The sequence below is a fragment of the Amphibalanus amphitrite genome, unplaced genomic scaffold (genome assembly GCF_019059575.1).
Source record: "Amphibalanus amphitrite isolate SeventyFive unplaced genomic scaffold, NRLGWU_Aamphi_draft 000034F_arrow, whole genome shotgun sequence".
Taxonomy (NCBI): domain Eukaryota; kingdom Metazoa; phylum Arthropoda; class Thecostraca; order Balanomorpha; family Balanidae; genus Amphibalanus; species Amphibalanus amphitrite.
The window spans coordinates 216,610-243,262 of record NW_024881530.1 but is presented as its reverse complement, the minus strand read 5'-3'; the positions used below and the strand labels follow the sequence as shown (position 1 = coordinate 243,262).

Below are 26,653 nucleotides of genomic sequence, written 5' to 3'. Positions count from 1 at the left end.
TCTTCTCGATCCGTATCTAGATTTTTGCCGTTTTGTTCGTTCATTTGTTTGTGTTTATACGTAAACAGCTCAAAGTTCTGTCCTTCTGTTCACAGTAAAATTGAGGCTGAGGTGCCCGAAGTTTTGTATTTGTAACTGTACCTTTCTGTGTTTGTACACGTTATAACTCATATCGTTCCTTCCTCCGTCCACAGTAAGATCGAGGCTGAAGTTCACGAGGAGTCTGAGCGGCAACGCAGCCTCGAGCAGCAGCAGCGGGACGCGCGGCGCGCCTGCGCGCGCTGCGGCCAGCCGTTCCGCATCCTCTTCAACAAGCGGCTGGTGTGTGGGCTGTGCTCGGCGAACGTGTGTCGTCGCTGCGCTGCCTTTCAGACGGGGCGGAACGTCTGGCTCTGCTCCGTCTGCCACAGAGAGAGGTGGGTCGGAGGACGAGAGGGAATGAACTGGTCTTGGTCGGCCTGACACAGAGATAGGTGCGTCAGAGGCTGGGGGAAGGAGTCTACTCATCTTGTCACAAGGGAGAGGTAGGTGAGATGACTAGAGAAGGTTCCTGGTCCGACTGCCACATGATGAAGGAAAGGGTCCTGCCTGGCATGCCACAGAGAAGGGGTTTAGATATGCAAGGAAAGGAAGTCACCTTGCTCGACCTGTCAAAGGTAAAATTGGGACAATCGTCCCTTGCATTAGGTGAGTTTGAGCATCGCACTCCAACACCTAGTACCGCAAGTCACAGGGTTCGCTCCATCCACACCTGATACCACTGTCGTGTTGTCGGGTCGTCGAGTGTCCCTCAACCATTCAACCTACTTCTGTCTGTCTGTACCGTCTGTACGTACTCGCAATAGATCGATCCTTGCCATATGGGAGACACCGGCGTGGCAGTTCAATCTTTGTGACGTCATTAGAGATACACCTGTATCGGATGAGTGCGTGGGTGTGAGATCCGGGTGGTCAAATCTCTCAGGGGACTTATGAATAAGTTGACGGGCTCAGGCATAACATTTGGTGCATAACGAAAGTTCTTTGTAGCGCTTGGTCCACACTCCAAAAGAGGTTTATGCTCTGCCTGAGTTCTAATTCAAGGGCGTAAGGAAATGGAGGGTGGAATATACTGGGTCAAAGTAAAATAATGTATAACCTAGGGTCTAGGGATTCCAATTAAAATGCAAATGCTGTAAGGCTCCATGCTGCACGAGCTGGCTTTTATTGAGCTTTTGTCCGTCCGAAGGGTTGCGTGTATTTATATAGATTTATCTTATATTTATCCATGACTTCACCTGTAACCGGGTTTTATCCGTACCTGTTGGTGATGAGCAAATAAACATAAACATAAAACATAAACATAAACAGCATACCGTATGCTATCACCACCGACTAGCTATTTTTAGGTACTCACTAGTACTACTCGGCCTTAAAATAAGTGAGATGACACCATTTGTCGTGATTGTGCCAAGAGTTTTAAAGTTTAAAGATTACAATTATGTCTTTCCGTGTAGATCCACTCTCCTGTGACATGCTATCGCACTATCGCTCGTGAGTGGGACCGAGCAGCTTTGGCCAGATTACTGATAAGATTCGATCTAAAACAGATTGTGGTATCACACCCTCGCCAGGCCAGTGACAGCTTCGTTTTATCAATGGACTAGACCCAACCATATCTGCGCTTGCAGAGAGATGTCGATCTTTGCATCAGCATCAGCTTACCTATTCTGTCTGCCTCCACATACGACGCAACACATTTTGAGAGGCTGTTTCTGATTCCCTGACTCGCATTAACCAATCACAACTCGACGTCAATGCGCGCACCTGTGTTCACCTGTGTGGTTGTCAGTCCGTGTGTGCTGTATGTGTGTGTGTGGGGGGGGGGGGGGGCCAACCCGGACCGGGGCGGGGGAGGCCGCACGGCGCGGCGGTCGGCCGGCCGGCCGGCCCCGCCCGCTCGCATCCGGTGTGTGCGGCGCGCCAGCACGCGGCGAGCCGTGTGACGCTGTGTGACGGTCGGACAGTGACGCTACCGCTGCAGGTAGGCTGGCCAGAGAGCCGTCACAGGCGGCTGAAGCGGCGGCTGGTGCCGGCAGAACCGACTGACCGCCAGTCCTCTCCGTGGGTTGGCGGCCGTGCGGTCACAGCCGGATGGCCGGAGGGGCGCTGCGGGCTGCGGCCTGTTCGGTGGTGATGTGAGGGGTTCACTAGCTGGTGCTGTGGTGCTGGTGCAGAGGTGGTGATGGTGGTACTGGTGGTGTCAGCTCGAGTGGATGGTGATACTCCCGCTCTTCCCTGGCTTGTGATGTGAAGTGATGCGTATCGGGATTGCCGAGCTGATGTGTGTGGTCTGACGCGAGCTCTCAGCTGACGTGTGTAAAGGTGAAACGCGTAAAGGTGTAAACGCGCCGTGATGTGAACTGATGAAGCGGCACAGTGGATCATGAAAGAGATTGTGTTCACCTGCAACGCGTAAGTACCTACTTACCTGGTAGTGAGACGTGCGGTCCGTCCCTTAGTGAAACGGAGAGCACCCTATCCCGCACGAGCACCGCGAGACGATGTTCATGGTTTACGCGAACAGCGCGGTCACTGCCGTAAGTATGGACGCATCTCAAGATGCCCCGCTATGCATACTGCCTGTGCCTATATTATTGTCCGTATGTGTACGTTATCCATACATTCTCCCCTCGCTCTTCACGCTTACACAACTATATATGGGCGCGTCAGGAGGGAGGTGGGCTTCACAGCCGGTATTGCACGTTAACCGGTCATTATCAGGCAGCGTGACAGGGGGTCACGAAATGGAGGGCGTGCGCAAGCGGGTTACGGGTGGGCAATCCTGTGTGAGCAGCCCAGGTCCATAGCGGCCTAAAGGGTAGCGGACACAAACGCGCAATTAACACTCATGCAAATATAGAGATAAAGGGGGAGTGAGAGTCAGGGATATAACTTTCATCTCATCATCTCGTGACTCGTTACACTGACGACGATGTAGATAAACGGTATTGTGATGGCCATTAGTGGAGCTGTGGTGGCGTGACGCATTTGTGACGATGTGTGACGGAAGGTCGGTCAGTGGATGTCGTCTAATTACAATGTCCTGCTTCCGCCCCTGTCCTCTTTTCCTCGCTTCTACTCTCACCGTCCTCGTCCCCTACCCGGCTTCTTCCTGACGAATCTGTTCCGCCAGCCCACTGCCATGCCTGCTCTGAGCTCTCTCTCTCTCTCTCTCTCTCTCTCTCTCTCTCTCTCTCTCTCTCTCTCTCTCTCTCTCTCTCTCTCTCTCTCTCTCTCTCTCTCTCTCTCTCTCTCTCTCTCTCTCTCTCTCTCTCTCTCTCTCTCTCCGCTTCATAATCATTCTACCCACCATGATATCACCTGCTATCCTATTACGTCCTAATTCATGAAAGTCCCTCTCCTACCCGATTTGTTGTATCCGCTCTGAACCATGCGTCATCCATCGTATGATGCGAACCTAATTGTTTCGCAAAAGTTTACCTTTTGCGTCCTCCCCAAAAAAGAGCAAATAAATGCGTTTCTTTGACCGCGACATATCTGTGGATATTATTCCGCGTATGCAAGGAAACATTTAGGTGCAATCTTGGGTTTATTCTATACAAATATAGGCCGTCTAGCATTGGCTTACATTTAACGTTTGTCATTGTCAGCTGTTAGATGTTTTTATGAGTTCACCCCACCATCCAATTACTGTGTGCAATAGCCGTTACCATGCCGGCATTCGGACAGGGCTGGGGTGGATGGGAGGAATATGGAGCAGGGTTTAGTGGGTGTGGTACACACAGGCTGGGTACTGGCCCAATTATCCAGCTGATTAGAAGAACGCGGTACTGCGACCACTGGATGAAACGAAGCAATAGAAGCGTGTCTTTCGTAGAGAGCTTAAATAATTAATAATACGTATGTGCTAATTTATTATGGTACCGATTTAATTACTTTGGCCTGAAAAATTTAAGCATACGTAGCAAAGACTTATCTATATGCTGCCGGCATGGCTATATTTTTGTGTCAGTCTCCTTCACGCTCCGTATCCCACCTTGTGAAGGCCACACTAGGCCGCCGAGTCCCTAGCTCGACCCGCTACTCTGTATGTACGGTACGGACGGTTAGGGAGCCTCCGCACACCCTTCCCACATTTATCAGTGGGCCGTGGCTGTCCGGCGGCCACCGGGCGATAATTGTATGTAGGAGCGGTGCGGTTCCACCGTGCTGGGTTAGTGTGTGGCCCGGCAGGCCACCTGGATTAGAGTGTGGACTTGGTGTGTGGTACGGTGTGTTACGGAGTATGGTATGTACAGCTTCCTACGAGTACGCTGTGTAGTTCGTGTATTGTTTCGCATGTCTCGATTACGATATTCTCCGGACTTTCTTCGTACTGGTGGTCACTGGTCAGAGCTGTTTTATCCTGTCCGAATAGGTATAGGTCTCGGAAGACGGAATAGGTATACCTTTGGGGAGTGTTTGCCGCTCTTTCGGGCTCGGGATGGAAAATGTTTGCTGTTTCGAGGAGCAGAATGGAAAAGTTGAATCTAATTTGATTGCCCGTTATGTTTTGTAGTTGATTGACCGTTGTGTTTGTATTTGTTTAATCGTTGTGTTTTGCATTTATTTAGCCGCTGTCTTTTGTCCTTATTCCAGGGAGCTGCAGGCCAACAAGTGGCTGTCTGAGATTCAGCTAAGACACCGAGTCAGCGTCCGAACACCGGGCAGCCGCCTCTGTGAGTACCGATTCCGTCACCTATGTCCTATACTATACCTACTGCATGTGACGCAGGTTTCAGACACGTGTATTTATATCGGGCGATATTCAGACTGAATGGTATTTGTCAGCTAAAAAAGGCAATCATATGCCGAGATTTACGATCACCTACCTATTTTGTCTTGAGCGTACAACCAATCTACCTTTTTGAATTTATCTCCATTGCAATTAAGGTGACTTTGGCCGATTCAGGCTTCACCAATTAGCTAAAATATGCATATTGCGTAGGTAAATCATCAAAAGTATGCCTACATTCACCGGTCTGAGCTCCCTCCAAACGCTTGCTCGTTCACATTAACATTTGTTTAACCTTTAATTTATCAGGATGATGGTTTCGATGGATTTTTACCTATAGCGTGAAGTTGTGTTTTTGCCACAACTACCGATGTAACTGATAGTGTTGGTTATTTACTAACAGACTGGGCTCATATTAGATCGAAGGCCACCACTTGGGTCAACAACTGACCTAACTATTCTGTCCTACGGAAACTACACACTTGACGCTTTTTATCGGAACGCACTTTCGTTGTTTCGATCGATCGGTTTGTCTGATATCTCCTTTTTGTCGTTTTTATCCATTGAGGACGTTGGTCAGAGCAGTTTTGCACCAATCACACTGGCCAGCTATCACAGAAAACACTCCATCCTCTGTATCACCTGTTCCCTTTACTCTGACTCAACCTGGCTATCTCGTCATTCCTGCGCGATAGCTCGACGATACTCCGAGTTGCCCCTCGCCGGCGCAGCCCTCAAAGCGTCTCGCCGCGCCCCTGTCACGAATGTGACGCAGCGACGGCACGCTGGACACGCTCTATCTGTGTACACCGTCCCCGATCTACTGACACGATAGGAGGCTCCTCTGTCGGCTCGTCGGGGTCACTCAGTGTTTGTGAGTGAATCGCCGAGTTGGTGCTATCAGGGCGGCGGTGACGGTCAGCTTCGCTCGGACTCGGTGACAATCAGGGCTCAGCAGTCACGAGTTGGATAGTGGACGGCCGGCGGCTCGCTCGGAAGGGGATCGGCTGGGTCACGGCGCTGCATGAGAGAGTGCGGAGAGGGAGAGAGAGGGGAGGAAGAGAGGTGGTGGTGGAAGTCCGAGAAAGCGATTGGTGGAGACAGTGACATGTCTCCGGTAAACGCCGAGTGCTGAGTGTTTCCGGGAGCCTGGAGGCGGGCAGTAGCGGTATGCTGATCTCTTCTCATCTAACTGAAAACTGAGGTGACTTTTCGAGTGCTATTTCTCATAGAAGCCTGATGGTAGTGCAGTGGAAGTGCTGCAGAAGTTACCGGCGTTTCTACTGTCTATGACAGTGTTCCTTGGTCATCTCAACAACTTCGTGAAACTTTGCACTGCAGGAGCATTACAGTTCTCTGGTCAGATTTGACCGTCGTCCGCCGAGTGCTCATCCCTGCGGCTCCCCTTCCCCGTCCCCTCCCCACCGTGCCGCCGAGACGTCCTCGGGCGGGGCCGGCGCCGACGACAGGTCAGCTGATCGGTGTCGTCGGTGGGCCTCCGGGCAGACGGAGGGTCAGTCGGCAGAGGAGACGGTCGGCCGTCGTGGCTGGGGCTGGAGTCCACCGGCTTGATCTCAGAGACCTGCAAACTGGGCGCCCGGTTGGTGGTGAGGAAGTGCCATTGTGATCAGAGACTCAACTGCAATCATGTGCAGCCTGGTGAACCTGGTGTACCCAACAATCGTTGGTGATCCGTTGTGATATGACTTTGGTGACCCGGTGTTGACCTGCGGTCCATTTTACCCTACCGGTGACCGACTCACTCCGTCCCAATGGCCGTGTCTTTCGCTGCGCTGGTGTGTGCGGGTGTGATCGCCTGTGTGGTGATCTCCCTGCTACTGGCCGGCTGTGACCTGCGCCTGCTGACCGCCGAGCTACGGGGTAAGTCCGTATGCCGGTCTATGTACACTCGCTTCGTATCGCTTGGCTGTATGTCCACAGGTCGTTCAGCTCCCGCTCAAGGCCTGTTGCTGGATGCCAAGTTGTATCTCAACTCTCACACTAGTCTGAAGGTACGCTGGCTCGTCCCCCTTTTATTCACCTATTCTTGCAAACGTGCAGCTAAAATCTTGCTATATGACGAAATCTGTAAGAAGGACAGATTGTGTTGCTGCAATCTGTACCTGGCAGCTCGTGTCTCCAATCGCTATATCTTGAAGGCATTCGTACGGTTGTCGTCGTTCAATTCACAGCCTTTAATCCTATCATAATGGCTATTTCTACCCCAGATAATATCTGCTTGCGTTTGAGTGTTCGATTGAATGCTCAACTGATAATGACCCTTCATTTCTGCATGAAGTGAGAGAAGGATACAATGTTCACTTAAGCACTCTTACTCTAAATGTCATCACATTGCTGATGTCAATTCTAAGCCTGATACCGATGGTGATACCGGTGCTGACATCATCGGGAAAACCTTGAGACTTGGACCTGCTTCGATTCATGACGCGAACTTAGCAATGCCTTGAGTAACCGAGACAATGTAGGTATATCGATACAGTTTGTGACCGCGCAACTTAAGTTGGTCCTGGGGCTAGCTCTGAAGCTCCTGTTTTGAGCGGACGCGTACACGCACTTTTCAGTGCTCAATGCACGCATAATTCCGGGGAATGGCCGGTGTGACTTCGTGGTTGAGCATAACGTCCCCCATCCTTATCTAACCTGACCTGACCTGAGGATACGCCTGACCAGGCATGACATGACCTCAGGCATGACATGGCCTGACCTCGCCTGATTTCATCTGACCTGACCAAGCAGGTTTAGCTGGGCCTGGGCTAAGTGAAACCTCCCCGCACTCACATTGGTAAGCGCTGTTTGCGTGGATTTCACATTTTTACGCATGTATTGTGAATTCCGATTAGCGACATATGTTGGACGGATGGTCTCCTACTGCTGTCGCCGCCGGCAACTATGACGTCACTAATGGCGAGTCTGACGTCACTAATGGTGGTGTGTGACGAATTCTTCCGCTTCTTCCCTTCATTTTCACCGCATGACATCTGCGTGGGCATGCAGCTGTCGAATCGGCGACAACGCCTCCAAGCATTCCGGCTAATGGTTCGTCTTATAGATATTTCGATCACTGCCGTTTCCGTCTTCTGCTTTACATCGATTGAAATCGTTCATTTCATGCTCAACATTTTAACTAGTGACTAAACAGTTTCATTTGAAGCTTATTGATTGTCCAAGTAATTGGTAAGAATAGTCTTCCTTGCATGTGTGTGTACCGCAGCTTAGTGAGTGCCTCAGCAAGATGCCGTGGACGCTCCTCACGTTTCTACATAGCGCTCCCCACGTCTTCATAGATCTTGCTATAGAGGTTGGTGATTGTCACCCCGTCTGTGCCGGCTGCCGACCGTTCCCCGTCCATTCCCCGAGTTTTCCGGCTCCGGCATCTGGTGTCTCCGTTCTGTTCCCGTGCAGATGTGGTCCGGGGAGGTGTTCGGACATCGCCCCGGGACAGGCGCGCTCCGCCGACGGCAGTCGACGCCGCGACACTTTCCATGGACGGTGCCGGGCCGCGCCCGCCCCGCCGGCGCCGGCGTGGGGATTCGTGAGCCGACTGAAAAGCCACGGTGATGGCGACGATGGGATCTCCGCAGGGTGGCTAGGAGGAGGCCTGTAGCAGTGAGAATGGGTAGGGCTGTCCATTGGCGATAGAGCTGTAACGTGACTCGAGGTGATTTGTCGCAGGCGACTGTGATAAAGGGTGCATTAATTATCTCTATCATTAGCAGAAACATGAGAATAAAACTGATTGATGGGCCCTAACAGGTGGTTATTATCCTGTTTATAACGTTTAGAATATGTCTGTCGTAGCCCCATTCGCCTCTCTAGCACCATCAATTAATGCTACAGCATGATCATAATTCGTGCTACTTTAGAAACGACACGCTTCTCACTCGTATTCATGGTAAAGCACGCGTGTGAGTTTCGTAATGTTCGCAGTGACTGGCAATTCCGTGCGTACAAGGCACACAGTGAACGACACAATGCTGCCGGATGTAACTATAACGCTGTTTATAGAAAATGTTTCCATGAAAACGCGCAAAGCTGTTCATGCCAGTTCTGAAGAACTATTGATTAACCCGCGCCCCGTAGGGGGGGGGGGGCCGAAACGGCCCCCCCTGTCCTTTTCGGTCGATATCTCCTAAACGGCTGGAGATATCGCCACCAAACTTTCAGGACCCCTCCGGGCATCAATTTTACACATTGTGACCAAAAATTTTTCCAGAGGCTATGATAGGTTGGCCACAAATGACGTCAGAGTGACGTCATGTTCTGTCATTTTCGACCGAAAAAAGACCTTCGCGAGAAGACCTGTCAGGACTACAGCTTTGAAGATACAGAAAAATGATCAAGACATAAAAGGTGTAGAATTGACAGGGCTACAAAACTGCTATCTCGAATTTTTGAAATTTTTGAGTTTTGACCCCCAAAAATAAAAAAAAACATTTTTTGGATATATTCGCCAAAAAATCCAAAAAGTTTTTTGAGTTTCGAAAAAACCGGAATATATGTGATAGTGCCTACCGTCTTCTATCTACATACCAAATTTCAGATCGATACCTCGTTTTTTGGCCAAGTTATAGCGAAAAAACTGTTCAAAAATGATGACGTCAAATTTTCAAACTCAATTTTTGGCAATTCTAGAACTCGTAGAGCAAAACGAAGACCACCATTAGACTCCCCGTGACGAGCTGCATCGAATCGATACCCATTTTATGCAAAAATATCAACTTTGAAATTTGACCTAATTTGACCTGACCTTGACCTGACCTTCACAAAAACGTGACCTAGGCTGGCCCCAAAGGCTGCCTAACCCACATAATCGCATTTGTCATGTAAAATGGACCATAAAACATGTATCACACGACACATTCATATTGTGACCCCCGGTGACCTGACCTCGCTGTGACCTGACCTGGTATCAGTGACCTCAGATAGCAAAGTATGTGTTTGACGAACAATGTACCATCGATGGTTTCCAATAAATTACCAATTTACTCGCTTTCACAGCACATTTCTTGAATTGCCTGTGAACGGTGAAAATCTGACCTTTGACCTGACCTGTGACGTCATCGGTTTGACCTAGGTCAATGAAATTTGGTCACAAGGTAGTTCCCGGGTGGGGCTATCGAACGCCGTTTGAATTTTGAAAATCGGCCGGTAACTTTCCGAGATCTTAGGGGGGGCCGAAACGGCCCCCCCCCCCCTACGGGTGGTAGGGTCCGCCGGTAGCCCTACGGGGCGCGGGTTAATATTGATCTTAAAATCCGGCCGCCAGGTCTTGTGCGGTTTCGGATAGGCGGACGAAGCCCAAAACTTAGCTTCAATGTCACCTTTCCATGGCTGATCCGAAATCCCGCAGGTGTGCTGATCCTATCTGACCATCGACGAATTGCTCGGCTGTCGGCTGATGTAGCGAGCTTCCCGGTGTTCACGGTGCAGACTGCAGGTCCACTTGTTCCCATCACCGAGGCTCCCACCAATGGGAACCTTCCCGTGCCCTCTGGCCCCCATTTCACGGTTCGTCCTCATATCACACTTTTAGCGGTCGTCCTAACTGTTCCTCCAGCAATAGGCGACCGCTGGAATATTTCGGCGTCAATTATCACACGTAAATTGCCACGGATGCTACTGCACAAAATACGAAATAACGAGATAGGTTTGAAGTTAGGAAAGCGAGCGACAAATCGTTTGGTGTGGCCTCCCACCCTCGGGTCAGCTGCCTCCGCCAATAATCGGACACTTCAGTGTACATAAATGCCAATAGGCATACCTGGCATAACTCGGACTGACGGAAGGTCGTCTGATGTCGGGTAGAAATTGCTTTGGGTTTTATCTCCCCTTTTACGAGCTGTTTAACGATTGCGAGACATTCGAAAAGTGGCCCTCAGTGGGATACCAAATGGAGCGTAAAGGGCAAAACTGTGTTTTCCTTTGAAGTACGCAACTCAGAAATGTTATTTTCATCTGCTGACTCATCCTCATCCACTTGTCTGTATTATGCTTTTCTCTTGTTTGTCGGTTTATCAGATGGCAAGCGACTCCGTCTGAAAAAATCGACTGTATGTTAGTCTGCGTGATTGATGTATCAGTCCCTGTTTCGCCTTCTAGCATTGACTGCCAGCAGACTGATATTTGCCAGCGGATGGATGCATCTGACCGTTTCAGTCGTCTTAACATTGTTGTCTGAGTAACCGCCTCAGTCTGTCTGAGGCGTCTGTCTCTCAGTTCAGTCAGTCTGCCTCTTTGTCGTCACTGCCGCCACTGAACGCTGTACGGCTCTTCAATTGTGACGGTTGACCCCGACTAATCTCCCTTCCTCTGTCTTCCCCTTACAGCGGACAGCGAGGACGACTCTGGCTACGACCCGTCGGTAACCCACGACGAACCTGCGCGCCACCCGGTCCCCACCGCCACCGGGGAGCAGAGCGGCCCGGCGGCGCCGGCTGACCCCGACCAGGTCACGGCTGAGGTCAGAGGTCACCTGGAGAACGTGGTGGAGACGCTGCTCGGAGCGTCCATCCAGAGCGCCAGCATCCGACCCGCCGCCACCGGTCAGTGAGAGTTGGGCAAACAGGATCGTGTTCTCTTGATGTTGTCAGTGGTGTGTGGCTTGTCAAAGGAATAAACGTTACGATCGATGGTACCGATATGTGATATATTAGCAGTGACATGCTAGAGTTGTAACCGTGATGTCACCACTATCTTCGAGTCACATGCCATACAGCTGTTGCCAATATGACGTGACAGTTATTTTGCTATATTTTATGGGCTTCCCTCGATTTATTGCACCATCGAGCTGTCACCGATTTTCAGCATGACTTCTCGCGCGCTGTCAAGCAGTGTCTCAAAGACATATCACTGTCGTGATTTATCGGTTGACATCGGCTCACGCTGCCTCCCCCTCCCTCTCCCAGACGCAGCGCTGTACAGAGAGTACCACCCGAAACTGGTGGCGGCCATCAACAGACTGACCCGATCCCTCTGCATGACGCTGCAAAGTGAGAGACACCTTCGTGTCGTTTTGCAACTTCTCTTTTGTCTGTCTTATTTCTTGACTCATTAAGATTGTCGTGACCGTTTACTTACTATCGCTTTCACTTGCCTTGAACTTACTATGATTTTTATCAACTCCTTGAATACCTTTCTGTCCATAGTCAAACTTGACTTAGTTGAATACTTCGGGGTCCATGGAATACAGGCAATACTGGCAATACCGGTGTTGGATTTGACTTCTTCCTCAAATGTATTTACTCTACTTATTCGCCTGATCTAACGGTCTCTTTCCTTCTCCCTCCGCTGAATTATCTTTCTACTTGACTTGTCCTTGTCTGACCTAACCCGACCTGACTTGACTCGTAACCTCTGCAGACAGGCCGCTCGATGAGGCGTGCAGTCCGACCACCACGCTAGCCGAGCTGAAGGCGGTGATACAGGAGGCTCAGGAGGCCAGCATGAGGCTGCCGCTGCCGGAGGACATGGGGTCTGACCAGGTGAGGGGACTATGCCGCCAAGGGAATGGGTGGGTTCAAGAAGGAGGAGGATGTTTTCACTCTGATTTGAATTCCAAGAGCCTGATCTCTGACCTGTTTTCAAGTGACCTGACTTGACTCCGGCGGGGCGCGAGTCAATATGACCTGTTGCTGACGACTCAGTGTAATCTTGAGACTTGAAGTCTGACCTTAGGTGACCCTGCTGGAGGCTCAGAACAGCCCTGACTTGTGACCTCTGACCCCAGGTGACCCCGGCGGAGGCCCGGGACAGTCTGACCTCCCCGGACGGCTGTGGGGAGGAGCCCAACTCACACACCTATGAGGAGATCCTGGCCACGGCCGTCCTCAGTCGCCTGGCAGAGAAGGCCCGCCGCACCGCCGCCGCCTGTGAGTTGGGAAAAGGGATTCAGCTAGCTCCTGCTGTAGATCGTTGTCGTGTTTGGTGTGTTCTATGCAAACCCACGGTCCTGCGCTGCATTTCTGTTAAATTCAAAATATTTTGCTACTGTCTGATACTCTGAGAATGCACAAAGCGAATGACATATGATTCTTTGCATTAGTTTTGCACAGATTCAATCAGTAGACGTGATCAAATATGTAGATGTTACCGTATCCGTTTCCACACCTGATTTTTCCGCCCATTCCGACAGCGTTCTGCGATGCGGCCGTGCAGTCGGATGACCTCATACCGCCGGAGTCGTGTGACGTCATCCGTCCTGTAGAGTGCGCCGCTGTGCGTGACGTCACCCGGCCTGTGGGCTCGGCGCCGCCGACGGGAGGGCGCGTGGACCAATCAGAGGCCACAGACGGCGAGGAGGGACTGAGTGACGTCACAGGAGGGGTACTGGAGATCACGGTACGTAGATACAGATACACCCATCATATACGATCATACCAAAGATAAATCAGGTGCGATCATCCACCGAAATGGGGCTGTTATTATGACAAGTTAACGCAGTACAAAGTACAAACGGCATAACAATTGTTTTAAATGACAGTATAGTTTAACTGGGTCAGCTTTCGGCTACAAAAAAAAAAAACAATTGCTGGTAAATAGTCCAACTCCGTATAGCCAGCTCAATCATATAGCATTTTTTGTTTCTTGTTTGTGCTTTTCACCAATCGTGCTTTTCCACTCTTGGGTCTCATTGTTTTCCACTTTCGCACAGATTGAGGAGGAGATTGAGGAGATCGTCACCTATGACGACGGTGACGGGACTGCTAGCGGCGGCGGCGGCGCCACCCCGACTGGCTCGGAGACGGACGGCGAGGGGGGCAGCAGGCGGACGTCGGTGGCCTCGCTGGCATCCACCCTGCGCTCCAGCAGGAGCAGTCGCGACCACTCCGGTGGGTAGGAGGGGTGTGATGTACAATCACTGATTGGTGGGTGCAGAGGAGGGTGGCGTTATGTCCCTCCGGTGGGTAGGACGCCGGGCTGGTGTTACTGTTATACCTTGTGCGGTGGATATGACACGGGAAATACCTCATCGCACCTGTGGGTAGGCCACGTGGGTAGGGTTACACCACTCTGGTGGGTAGGATAAGAATGGTGTTCTACCTCTCCGGCTAGTTGAATGTTAGGTTCTCCGCTAAATTGTCAGCCATGCGGTGATTTGGTCTGTACATTTTCCCATCTTGACGCGTCTCACGACGTCGCATCACTGTTGTCACTTGTCACAACGTTAGTATTACCTCGTTTTGTAAGGTAGGACGTTTGAACAGTGAGCATCACCTACCCGTAACTAGTTCAGCCCTGTTCCAACCATTCCATCCCCCGAGTCGCGTGTTCGGAGAGCGATGCTGATAGGTCACAGCACGGTATTGGCATGACTCAACAAGGGTCGGCGGAAGTCGTAAAATGTTTCGCGTTTGTGTGGCCAGACTGGCACTGATGTTAGGCGTGTGCGAATGAGGGAAGGGGTGTGAAGGTGTGCTATGTAGATCTATACAGGAGGCTGATTATCTTATCGTTGGTCAGTGCGTTGAGATTTAGCATTCGCAAAAAGCAGCATTATGATATCGGTCAAATGATAGCACTGTAAATAGGTGTGAGCGGGACTATTTCCATAGACCCGAACCATACCATATTACCCGAGGCCGACAGGCCACAACCAATGACCAGACTGCACACGACCCACCCACTTAATTGCTGTGGCAGCTGTTGCAGGTCTGTTCGCTCTCGCTATATATACTGGGCCGGTCGTGTGACTGGGTGCTCACAGCGGCCTGTAGCCCTGCATGTGTCCCCTCCCTCCCCCTCCCGTCGCATCCCCCCGCTGTTATGTCCAGTGCTGTGTACAGTGTTAGCCGGTCCTGCGCAGTGGGTTAGTCGCTGATGGTGTGCGCGGTCGGGGTGACTGCGCCTGGTCGCTACCACTGGCTGGTGCTGTGGGTGAACCAGTGGTGAACGTCTAGCTGGTCTGGTGTCGGGCTGGTGCCAGGGAGGGTTAATTAGTGCTCTAGTGACGGTTTTACTCCCGCTGTGCCGAATTTCCGCCGGCGTTATTACGCAGTGCGCGTTGTCTACGTGGGTGGAGTGTGAGGTGCGGTGAAGCCATGCGATGCTGTGTTATGAGCGCTGTGTGGGTGCCGTGGTGTTCAGATTGTGGTGGAAACCACGGGCACGCAGACAGACACGGACTCGCACCGCTGTGGGTGAGTTTATCGGGAGTCATCGATACACCTATATGAGCCTGTGAGCAGAGTCATCCTGTCGCAAATCGTTGGCAACTGCTGCACGAATGTGTGTCCCGGGATAATGCATATCAGTGGTCCCTGAAAGGTTATATCCCGCGTCTCTTATGTGTCTCATGTCTCTGTCAAAGCTTCTCCCGTTTACCTGACTGGCTATCTCGGCTTCTTTGATCAGTTAGCTTCCGTGTATCTGACCAGCTGTATCCCTTCTCTGATCGTTTGTATCTCGTCTCTGACCAGCTGTATCCCGTCTCTGACCAGCTGTATCCCGTCTCTGACCGTTTGTATCCCGTCTTTGATCGTTTGTATCTCGTCTCTGATCGTTTGTATCCCGTCTCTGATCGTTTGTATCTCGTCTCTGGGCGTTTGTATCCCGTCTTTGATCGTTTTTATCTCGTCTCTGGCCGTTTGTATCTCGTCTCTGACCGTTTGTATCTCGTCTCTGACCGTTGTATCTCGTCTCTGACCGTTTGTATCTCGTCTCTGACTGTCTGTCTCTCCGTGTCCTCACAGGTGACGATCTGTCACTGCCGGGTCCGTCCATTTCCTACTCTGACCTGACGTTCGGTGGCGGACAGTCGGTGCCGTTCCCAGAACTGGGCAGGAGCCTCACTGAAGGTCGGTTTCATTTCCAACAGTATCGTCCTATATGGATCAATGACATTGATTGATGTTGTTGTTGCTGTTGTTGGAATAGGACGCGTAGCCTTGCGACCCAAGCGTCCAACTTCACTGTAGTCGTTCTCTTGACTAGTAGTCACGTCCTTTCATGTTCGGTACCAAGGCGTCGGTACTAAGCGGTACTAAGCAGGTGGCAATGGAAGGAGTAAGGGGATACCAAGACATTGATTGAGAACATAACAGTGTCGTGTGATTGACAAGACACCGGTGCTCTATTGAAGAAAATATCCCCGTTCGCATAATTCCGCACCACGATGTCACTCTGCAGACCGATCCTGACGACTTTACTTACATTGCTCCCTTTAATAACAGTCACGCATAGCTCCCTCAATACAATATCTACAATATCTACAATTAACTGTTTCCCGTGGAAGACCCCCACTGATAGCTCCCCTTTTTCTGCTCAGTCTCTCCGCTGGACGAGGGAGATGACGATGAGTCGGGTGACGGCACCTCGTGGGAGGAGAACTGGCTGTTCCGGCGACGCCGGCTCACACAGGCTAACCGTCTGCTGGGAGAGGAGCCCGTACCGATGCTGGTGCCGGACCCCAGTCAGCCCACCGCCGTCACTGTCGGGGCGCGGTGAGTGTACGCTCCTCTCTCTTTAGTTATCATCTTTATTTCCCCATCTTCTCGGTGATCATAAGTGTTCGTAATTTTTGCGACTTTGTTCAGATTCTTGCCTTTCCACTCAACGTCAACAGCAAATGCTGAATGATATATAAACAAGAAGATTGGCTCGTTTATGGGAGTTTTAGGAACTGCCTGCCTTTAATGTCATTTCGAACCCATAACGATGTTCGGTGGCGCACACAACCATCGATGAACCTTACACATACGTGTCTAATAGCTTATCCCAGTAATAATCCCAGTAACTTTCCTCCGGCAGAGATGTGGACGAGCTGTCGGAGCTGTCGGAGCGCGGCTCGGAGTCGAGTCTGGACGACTGGACGGCCGGACCGCCCTCCCTGTCCGACGTCCCTCCGGTCACACACCAGGACGTTACCAGTCGACTGAAGGCGGCCAGGGATGCTGATCGGGACCGGTACCTGACCGCGGCGCGCATCAACGCAACGCCGAGGTGAGGGGCGGTGTCTACTTCTTGGTGCTGCCATAAAATTAAGATCGATTTCATTGTAAGAATTTCTGCTATTTAACGCTCATTTTCCCTGTATAAACGTAACACACGCACCATCAAACAGCGGGACTAATCTATCAAATATTTTTTGTCATGTTTTGCTCATCCATTTTGAATTGTAGTAGGTACATTACCTCGTACAAAATTAATTCATTGTCGTGTTGTTGTTTTTTTCTGCCGTCAGTAGTGGGTCGGGTCCCACCGAATCTGCGGAGCGACCTACGGAGAAGCGGCGCTCGTCGACCGACGCCACATCCCTGGCTGTCACCACCCGCGTTCAACCTGCCCCCGTCTCCTCTGTCCGTCCCACCGCCGGCGTCAGCACCCCAGAGTCTTCCCGGTCCCGTGCAATGAGCTGGTCTTCAGTGCCCTCTGACGTGGACCAAGCGTTCAGCGCGGTGTCGGAGCGTCTGGCGGCTGGCTCACCTCCCCCATCGAGCTCCAGTCCTGCCGCCGGGGCTGGTTTGGAGTCAACGCAGACGGACTCTGCGTCCTCCGCCGCGAAGAGCACGCTCTCCGCTGCAGAGAGGACTAGACAGGGCTCCTCCGAGAGGACGACACCCTCCGCACCCGAGAGGACAGTGTCCTCCGCGCCGTCCTCCGCTGTCGAGAGGACGGTGACGCGGTCGGAGGTCATCCCTCCGCCGCTGGAGGTGACTCGAAGTCGGGAGGAGCCCTCGCGGACCGACAGTGTGCAGCATCGTCTGGCCACCAGAACTGCGCCGGCTGGTGTGGGCACAGAGCTGATGATACAGGCCGGGAACATCGCTCAGTTCCGATGTCGAGTACCCGTCACCGAGGGGTCAGGTGAGTTTCTCGGGCGTCTCTTTGCGTGGTTAGAGAGGTCAGATAGAAAAAAGTGTTTGGAGAAGACTGATAGCGTAATATTTATAGCTACGAAAATGGGTGGTGTGGGGTAGTATTAGAAGGAATCTTACGTTTTAATTTCGCATGTAAAAAGTGATGTCAGTTCACGTATTTGACATTCAACTTAAATGCCTGTATTCTATCGAACTCCTCTGTAAACGCAATACTTTGATCTATCGTTTGTTGATACTTTCCTATAAATTTAATCAATTAATTCGATTCAATTCGTCATGTCAGTGTGTTGGAATGTCCATCACCCTAACGAGAGCGTTTATGTCCACTTTCCACCCTCAGAGACACACTGGCTGCGGGAGGGAGCGGTGCTGGAGTCGGACGACCGTCACGAGATGTACCGAGTTCGGGACCAGCACCACCTGCTGGTGTACGGCGTCACCAGGCGCGACGCCGGACGCTACTCGTGCCTGGTGCTGTCTGGTGACGGCGCCGAGACCTGGCACCACTTCACTCTCAGGGTGAGATAGACCTGGCTCCACTTCACTTTCAGGGTGAGAGATATGACCTCACAGATCACTTCAATGCAGGAACTTGACATGGCTGATTGTTTACAGCTTGGATGCGATGGCAATGCCGTACGTAGGCCCCATACGATTGAAGTGTTGGCAGGGATGAAAAGTTTCATCCCCTTTACTGTTGGTATTAGTCTGACCATAAACCTCGTTATACAGATGTTTATGATCTGACCCGTCCCTGTTATCTAACCCACCTGTATCACCCCTAAGGTGACTTAACCCCTACTTGCCTCTTGTCTAGTGCCTGCTTACCAAAACATACACGGCCTTGGCTCTGGCACACGCAGCTTACATTCATGCTGTTATCTACATATGACTTCTGACGTAACCTCTGACATCCTCTGACCCGCTCCTCCTCAGGTTCTCGGCTCCGCCCGGCCACCCCAGCAGCCCCGGTTCTCCGTCGCCCCCGAGGCCACTCTTCAGCCGGTGGACGGGGCGGCCCTGAGACTGGCGGTACGGGTGGTGGGCCAGCCCGAGCCCAGGGTGACCTTCCTCAGAGAAGAGCGGCCACTGCGGCACTCGGACACCGTTCGGATAGGTGAGAAGAGATATTATGTCGGCATGGGTACTGAAAGGTAACTAGCTTTCACTGTGAATAATACCATGCCTTTTTCTATCGGTTAGTTGGGATTAAAATCGAGGCAACCCTTCAATTCATGCTGAAATTTAGACCTAAGAGGGTGCATGACGACTGACGAGCGTACGCACTTTAAGTAATTTCACATATACATAATGCTAAGCTTTGTATGCTTGTATTGTTGAGTGTTTGTGGGGATACGATGACCCCTTGCGAGATATTTGCCCACTTTGCTGTCAAATCTCACCGAAGCTAGCAGTGAGATTCTGTTCTTTTTTAACTCTACATTTTCTCTCCGTCCCCAGAGCGTCACAGTGGCGGCGAGTGGGTGCTGGTCGTCCAACCAATCCGTCCGGCTGACTCTGGCCAGTACAGTGTCCGAGCCGACAGCAGCGCCGGCGCGGTCAGCCGACCGTTCCTGGTAGAGGTGCAGCCGCCGCCAGAGGTCCCCGCCGCGCCGCTGCCGCCGCCCAGCCCGCCGGCCGTCAGACACGCGGTAAGGAGCAGAGGCTGAGCTGCAACATGTGGGATTGCTATGAAGGATGCCACTTACTTTCTAGACTACTTACGTTGACATTTACATAGACATTCGCTATAATACGAGACTTGTCTATGTATTGCTATATCTCCTTATACGAGGCACCAGATTCGTACTAGTCTGGGGTCTGTTGTGATAATGATCACCTCAGGGCAAGCTCGTGAGTGACAGGCTCTTTAGGCGTGGCAACTTTCTTAAATGGGCATGCTTTTGTCTCCAGCTACTCTATACATTGTTCATTTCTCATATCATGGTACCGACACCGACTGCCCGTTCATCTGTGACTTTCCTACGCTAATTTGAATATGCTAGTGGTTATGTTTTGACGGCGTTCAAAAGAGTGGTATTTGCAACTTCGTCTCTTTTCTCAGGTTCGAGAGAGGACGACCCGTCCTGCCGCCTCTCCCAGTCCAGTGACATCCCCTTCCACTCCGATGACGTCACCACCCAGTTACGTCACATCCCGAGACGAAGCTCTCAAGGAGACCAGTCTGACAGAGGCGTGCAACTCTGTGATCCTACGGGCGCGGCCGGCGAGGGTCCGGTCTCCGGCGGACGGCGGGCGGGACTCGGAGTCAGACGGAGACGGGGACGGAGACGGAGAGATCTGTCTGCCGCAGCCGCCGCCAGGTCAGAGGCTGGGAGGAGGGGTTATGGTCTGGTGATAAGAGAGTTTCGAGATTCGAGCTGTAGATGATAATTTTTCCTGTGACATATGAGTGAACGGTGCCGACTTGTCCTAATTACAACGCTGTAACTGATAAAGACCGACTTACGCATGTTGGCACGCATACCATGGGCATTTACATATATTACAACACTTATGGAGTGCTGTGACTGCAAAATGCCATTTTCTGTGTGATTATCGCTCGATTATAAGTTTTTTTTTTCGCTCTGGCATTCTCCCCTGACTTCCGAACTATGTTTCCCTAGGCACCATAGCGGAGCGGGAGCACCGTAAATGGGAGAACGCCGTGGCCATGCCCAACAACCCGTACACTCTGGAGCGGGTGAAACAGCGGCGGCGGAGCCGGCACCTTGACCGCACCGGCTACTACGCCACGTCGCACTACAGGTACGATAAACCACAGGGAGGGTTTGATGAAGAATAGCTCCAGGACATGGCTTGCCCGTAACAGCTGTGGTACGAAGTTTTTTGGGGAAGGGCTTACCGTCAGTTTCCTGGCTGGACATTGCATTTGCGGTAAGCGCCAGGGAAGTTGAAGAATGATCTCGGCTTCATCCAGAAAAAGTAGCACTGACGACCCGTTCTTCTTGCAGTTCTGGAGAGGATGTCTCGGACCATGACCTGGTTTCTACCGACCCTTCCAACAAGATCGACTGCGGACTCAAGTCCATCAACTCGGAGAGGTGAGGCGCATTACCAAGTCCAACAGCATATTCTTGTTGCTTTTGACGAGGAATAGGAGTACCTACCAGCAGCGCGGATGTTACTTATACTCGGATGATTGCACCCAACTTATGTTCAAGTGTCTACTTCATTCAACTTGTCTCGCCAGGCCATAAAACGATCGTCAATCTTTCCAGATACCGGCGGGACTACTACATCAACGCCAGCGCCCGGGGTCGCTGGTCGTCTGTCCCGTCCGCCAGCCGACGCCAGGTAAGCCAGCCGGCCTCGCTGCAGCAGCGCCGCCTATCGGCTGACGCGCAGCGCCACCTGTCGTCGCTGGAGGCACGGCTGAGCTTACGGCGGCCTTTTCGAAGTCTGACTGGGTCGTGGCAGTTCAGCAGCAATCCTCTGTACCGGCCGAGTGTTGACGAGCTGTTCTGCTCTACATCGTTAGATCGTGGAGCCGTTAGTGGGTCTGGGGGTAGGAAGGAGCCACCCTGGCCTAGATCTCTCACCGAGGCGGTGCTGGAGCCTATAGATGGCGCTCGTAAGTGCCGTGCTGGTGTGCTAAAGGCAGCGCTCCGCAGCAGGGGTGCTCTGCCCGTGCGGCGAAACACGCTGGCATGATAGCAATAGGCGAGGACTGAATAGTGAAATGACAGTTAACGCTATGAGTCATTCTTACAGTGAATCTAAGCAACAAAGTCTTCTTTTGGCGTCCCTCCCTTGCCCTGTCCCCGCACTGCCGAGAGCTGAGAGCCATGTGGGCGTTGTCTGTCTGTGTGTGTCTCCGGCCCGCCCGCTCCCATGCTTCGTTTTTCGCCGTAACGTCAGAACAATGTCACCTCGTCAGTCTGCAAACCGTGGGATTCTCCTGCCCTGTCGGTCCGAGAGAGCAAGTCTCGGTTAACGGACCACAGGAAATTCACCTTCCCGGGCATGACTGTGATTGAAAGGCCGTGCGAAGTTCAGTTGAACGGTTCGTGTGATGAGGTTGACTGGTATTCGATTGTGCAGGTGTCGCGACAATAATGTTTGTTATTTATGATTCTAGTCGCTTTGTATCGTATCTGAATGATTGTTCTGTGTGCAGTTAACTTAATGATCTGACTTAATATCTCTTCAGTTTATTGATCTATTTATGATAGTTCTATTGTGATGAATATTTTTGCGAATACCACTTCGTGTTCTTGCACCATACCGAACATTTCTTTTCGATGCACTGTGTGTAGTGAGTAGGTATGTGGTAGACAAGCACCCACTGCTTCACTTTTGGAGAAGCTGACATCTCTGCGGCACCAGTCATCACTCGAATTTCCCTCTCTTTATCATCCTCACACCGTGTCAAACGTCCTGGAGAAAGCCCCGCGGCCTAATACCTCTGTTTGGAGCGTCGCGAATCGCTCTCAATACCGCTCATCAGTGGTTCCATCCGTCCCACCTGTCACACCCGCCTCTCTCTCTCTCTCTCTCTCTCTCTCTCTCTCTCTCTCTCTCTCTCTCTCTCTCTCTCTCTCTCTCTCTCTCTCTCTCTCTCTCTCTCTCTCTCTCTCTCTCTCTCTCTCTCTCTCTCTCTCTCTCTCTCTCTCTCTCTCTCTCTCTCTCTCTCTCTCTCTCTCTCTCTCTCTCTCTCTCTCTCTCTCTCTCTCTCTCTCTCTCCCCGCCTCGCGTCAGTGCCGGCGTGTCTCTCCCCTATTGTGTGGGCTCGGTCAGTCGGCCGGGCCGCTCGTCTGCGCTCCGACGCTACTCTCGGCCCGGCCTGTCGTTAGTGGCACACGACTGACGTTCTGTCCGACTGGAACCGATCCCAACCGGTCACTGGCCGACGTTCAGTGGGTGCCTGCTGCGGCTGCCTGCTGAGTGCCGGGTGTTGGCTGTGGGGAGTAGGATAAGAGGGATTCTCCGGCGACAATCGGTCATGTGTGCTACGTAGGCGGCCGATGTCTAAGGGAGGTGTTATTCTATTGGATGGTTGGAATATTCTATGAAGTTTCAAGTCATTGAAGAAAATTAGCAAGAAAGCTAGATTTACCTCGTTCCACCTAGGCACTGATACGGCCCACTTACGTCCCAACAACATTTGCAAGGCATTGCAACCTAAATGGACCTTAAATGCGATAAATACTCGCGAAGTGTTCCGTTGAAGTTCATTTGCTCATTTCGTGAGTCAAGTTCTCGGTTAATTACACGAGATATTTCCAGAGATTCTATTATCAATAATGCCTGTTTGTGAAATAGAGCGTATCATTGTTGCATGGTTGAGCTGCCACCGTTCGGCCGGTGGTCAGTGGCTAGCTCCGCCCACTGGCCCTAATGCAGCGCGCTCTGCCCGCTTTAGTGGCCGTTGCCACCGTCTGTTGGTGATAACGCGATAACGACCGGGGAGAGGTCCACAGATAATCAGCCTTCAGTCAGCCGGGGCTGAAACTCTGTCAGTAAACTTTCGAAGTCTTCCAATTACGCTATCTCCTCCATTCGCACTGGAGTCAGAAATCGGTTCATTTTTCTACAACAGGAGAAAATGGTGGATGACTAACCAGTAGCCATATATGATCAAGTCTTTTTTATCTTTCAGTATAATGGTAGATGGTGTACTATTGGATGAGGTCGAGATAGCACGATCATGCACACCACTATCCGTCTACCCGTCTAGCCACTTCCTTTTCGTGTATTGTCTGTACGTAAATCCATCGATTAGTCCATCCTCTCGTATGCTCACCCACCTGTCTAGTGTGCTTCCGTCAATCGGTCTATCCGTCTGATCGATTTATCCATCCATCCATCCATCCATCCATCCATCCATCCATCCATCCATCCATCCATCCATCCATCCATCCATCCATCCATCCATCCATCCATCCATCCATCCATCCATCCATCCATCCATCCATCCATCCATCCATCCATCCATCCATCCATCCATCCATCCATCCATCCATCCATCCATCCATCCGCCCGTCTATCCATCTGTCCGTCTGTCCGTCTATCCTTCTGGTCTCTCCAGTCTCATCCTTCCGTCCATTCCGCTGTGGGTCAGCACGTCATCGTCTCTACCTCTCTCTCCGTGCGGCTGTGACAGGTGTCACTGTCAGTCACCAGCCGTCATCTGCCACACCAGTCACACCTGTCACACCAGCCGTCACCAGTCACCACACCAGCCGTCACCAGTCACCACACAGGCGTCAGTCGGTGCTCCCGTTCTGATGGTCCAAACCACACCGCCCGGTCCGCGCACTAGGTACTGGGCTAACTCACCACGGGGAACACAGGGAAAGTCGGCAGGTCGGCGTGAGCTGACTTCCCCTTGTTTTACATTTCCGTTCGTTGTTAGTCGTTCGTCTTGGCTATGTAAGATCTCGTACAATGTAAGGCAGTCGTGAAACCATCCAGTTTCACGTTGACGGCACCAGTGAAATTGGAACATGCTGGCGACTAGGTCATTTACCGTCGGATATTAGCCGACCAAAGCCGAGACATTGTCTCTCTTGTTCTTCCGTGCGTAGTTAGCAGAAGATGGGATCTAACTGTGGGGTCGTGTATTCACAGACCTTTAAGCGAAAGATCAGAAGAGCCATTGGGGTGATAAAATTGGCACTCATAAAAATAGAGATAGCCACTGCCTCCGCAGATTTGTACGAAGCAATTATCAACGGAGCGTGGTCCTAATTACAGAGCGATCACAGTGCTGATAGGCCTGTCGTTTACATCGGTGTGTTTGTCCGCATCTATATACTGCTGCAATGGCGTAGGTACTTATCCGAACTGTGACCGTTTCAGATATTGTAGTTTTAGTTTTCTTGTTCAGAGACTGTGCTGTAGCTGCAGACTTACAGACGGGCCAACCTACTAACCAACCGGGAGGGAAGACTGCTGTGAATTGTGATCGTCCCTCGAGTCTCTCGATAGGAGCACGAAGCTCTAACCAGGTCGGCTCCGGCTCATTATCACTGGTCTGGGCTGCCCCACGGTAATTACTGCCCTGGCTAAACCGGAGCGAGGTCCACCGTTATACTGAACCCTGACAAGGCTTTCGTGGAGCCGGCAGCCGAGGGGATGTCAGGCCATCTGATGTGTGACCCAATGGCTTTCCCGTCCGTGGAAAAGGAAAGGTCGTGGTGGGAAACTGACGCTCTGGCTGAGTTTCGTGTATCCATGAAGTGTTAATGGTGCGTGACAGAAATTATCGTTCTCAGAGTTCCTTTCGCCGCGCTCACTCAGAAAATGTGGTTGCCGTTTAAAATATTTCGAGCATGAGCAGGTTACGACTCTCGTTCGTTATTTCAACGCCGGTAAAAGCTCAGGCCAGTTTAGCGAACCAGTGAAAGCCACTTAGACTTTCTATGTATCGGACAATATGCTCAACAGCAAATACCTTGCACACGGTCACGCACACACTGCATTTAGCATATCATCAGACAATAGGGTCCCGGCTGTAGGCGAGCCATGTAGAATGGAGAGCGACTCTGCCGCTCTCATGCAATGCTGTAGCGTCGCGTCTGAGCGGGGGAAACTGTGGGAAGAGAAGGTCGCCTTTCCGACTCGGTGGGCGTATACCGCCGCTCGAGACGGCGCCCGCGACTTGGTGATCCAGCCCCTGCAGATTCCGAGAGTGAGTGACTGGCTGTGCAGTGCCGCGCGGCGCGGTTTCATTTCTGATCCGGTGACTGGGAGGAGTCCGTTGCAGTAGCATGGTTGGGTTGCGCTGGGTTCATGAGGTTAATTCATAGGGCGAGTGAGTGCTTCCGGCTGCGAATGGCATTGTTTTGTTGCTCGGTTTCGGCGGTAAGTAACTAGCATGGAAAAGGTGTGCGGAGGGCGCGAGCCTGTGATGCCGGTGGCTCATGCTATTCGATCATTTTTGTCATGGAGTGTCAGTTTCGTTGTTGTGAAAGACCGATCATTTCTTCGCTTTCAACTCGATTCGTTTCGGCTCGTTTCAGTTTCACCTCCCTATGATTTGCCCTTTTATCGGATGAACGAACGTCCGCCTTTTTCCTTACACATGCTCAGCCATGAAAGGTTCTCATCCAGTCGATCCTGATATTGTTCTTTTATTACTCGGTCGTTTTTTCAGCATATTCGCTGATTGTCCTTACGAAAAATAAAGATCATGTTCAGTTCATTACATTTTTGTGTGTTCATATTCATGTTCTGTTGATTGCATTTTTATGTCCTTTGTTCAGTGTTCATTGTTGCCTTATTTTGCGCGCTACTACGCCTACGGGACATGCATTTTTCATTGAGTTGCCGCTGCGTGTGCCACTGTTGGATGTCTTTTTGCCGTGCATGTTCGAAATTCCATCGGACCGTTTATAGCAAATGACACGTTCTACCCAAATCGCGTATGGAAGTTGTCGTAGGCTCGTTCTAAATGTTTGCGTTTTTGCTTCTATCGAGTAGTAAAAGAGATTCACTTCGCAAGGAAACTCAAATATCCTAGAGATATTTGACCTTCATACGTGAAACTAAGCTCAGCTGAGCAGCTCTTTCTCTACAAACTATTCAGTTTTCTATCGAGTTTTGCTAACCGTGAGGGCGGGCCCGACCTGCGGTAGATGTTTGCTGTCTGTAGCCCGGCGCCGCGCAGCTGACCGTCCCGCGGACACCAGAAGGAGGCGCGTGCCGCTCCGCTGCGCTCCCGTTACGGACGCCGTCAGCGTGGTTCGTGCGCGCCGCCAAACGTCCATTATTTCTGCCGGCCGGTACTCCGCGCAGAGCGCGCTGGCCACCTCCGCCGCCGAGTAACGGCACCCAGCCAGCCACCGCCGCTCTGAACGCCGACTAGGCACCGCTTCAAAACGTGTAGAGAGAAAAAAGCAATCAGGCGTCAAATTCGCCGGGCGTGGCGGCGGCGGCGGCTGGCTGCGGCGCGGTGGACCGCCCAGAGGGCGTCGCTCTCAACTGGTGTCTCCGGCGGCGGCGGCGGCGGCGGGCGCGGAGACTGCAGTATACCTGGCGCGGCCGGAGCGCGACCACCGCCCACGCCGCCCTC

The 26,653-nt window shown here is 51.7% G+C and overlaps 1 protein-coding gene across 4 annotated transcripts in view; it reads left to right on the top strand.

Moving 5' to 3' along the window:
- The window catches only part of LOC122369392 (mucin-5AC-like), a 57,456-nt gene that overhangs the window by 21,122 nt on the left and 9,681 nt on the right, over positions 1-26,653 (top strand). The window contains exons 2-20 of one of the 4 annotated variants that reach the window (XM_043344119.1): positions 195-416; positions 4,642-4,721; positions 11,125-11,340; positions 11,704-11,787; positions 12,158-12,279; positions 12,525-12,666; positions 12,930-13,135; positions 13,449-13,626; positions 15,487-15,591; positions 16,062-16,236; positions 16,544-16,735; positions 16,980-17,599; positions 17,954-18,132; positions 18,550-18,730; positions 19,075-19,265; positions 19,679-19,937; positions 20,241-20,382; positions 20,589-20,678; positions 20,856-20,931. In XM_043344119.1, coding sequence (XP_043200054.1) covers positions 195-416; positions 4,642-4,721; positions 11,125-11,340; positions 11,704-11,787; positions 12,158-12,279; positions 12,525-12,666; positions 12,930-13,135; positions 13,449-13,626; positions 15,487-15,591; positions 16,062-16,236; positions 16,544-16,735; positions 16,980-17,599; positions 17,954-18,132; positions 18,550-18,730; positions 19,075-19,265; positions 19,679-19,937; positions 20,241-20,382; positions 20,589-20,678; positions 20,856-20,931 — 3,460 coding nt within the window. Of the gene's footprint in view, positions 1-194; positions 417-1,950; positions 2,455-4,641; positions 4,722-5,734; positions 6,659-11,124; positions 11,341-11,703; positions 11,788-12,157; positions 12,280-12,524; positions 12,667-12,929; positions 13,136-13,448; positions 13,627-15,486; positions 15,592-16,061; positions 16,237-16,543; positions 16,736-16,976; positions 17,600-17,953; positions 18,133-18,549; positions 18,731-19,074; positions 19,266-19,678; positions 19,938-20,240; positions 20,383-20,588; positions 20,679-20,855; positions 20,932-26,653 lie in introns of those variants that run through there. The other 3 variants (XM_043344111.1, XM_043344127.1, XM_043344136.1) reach the window with 3 other exon arrangements.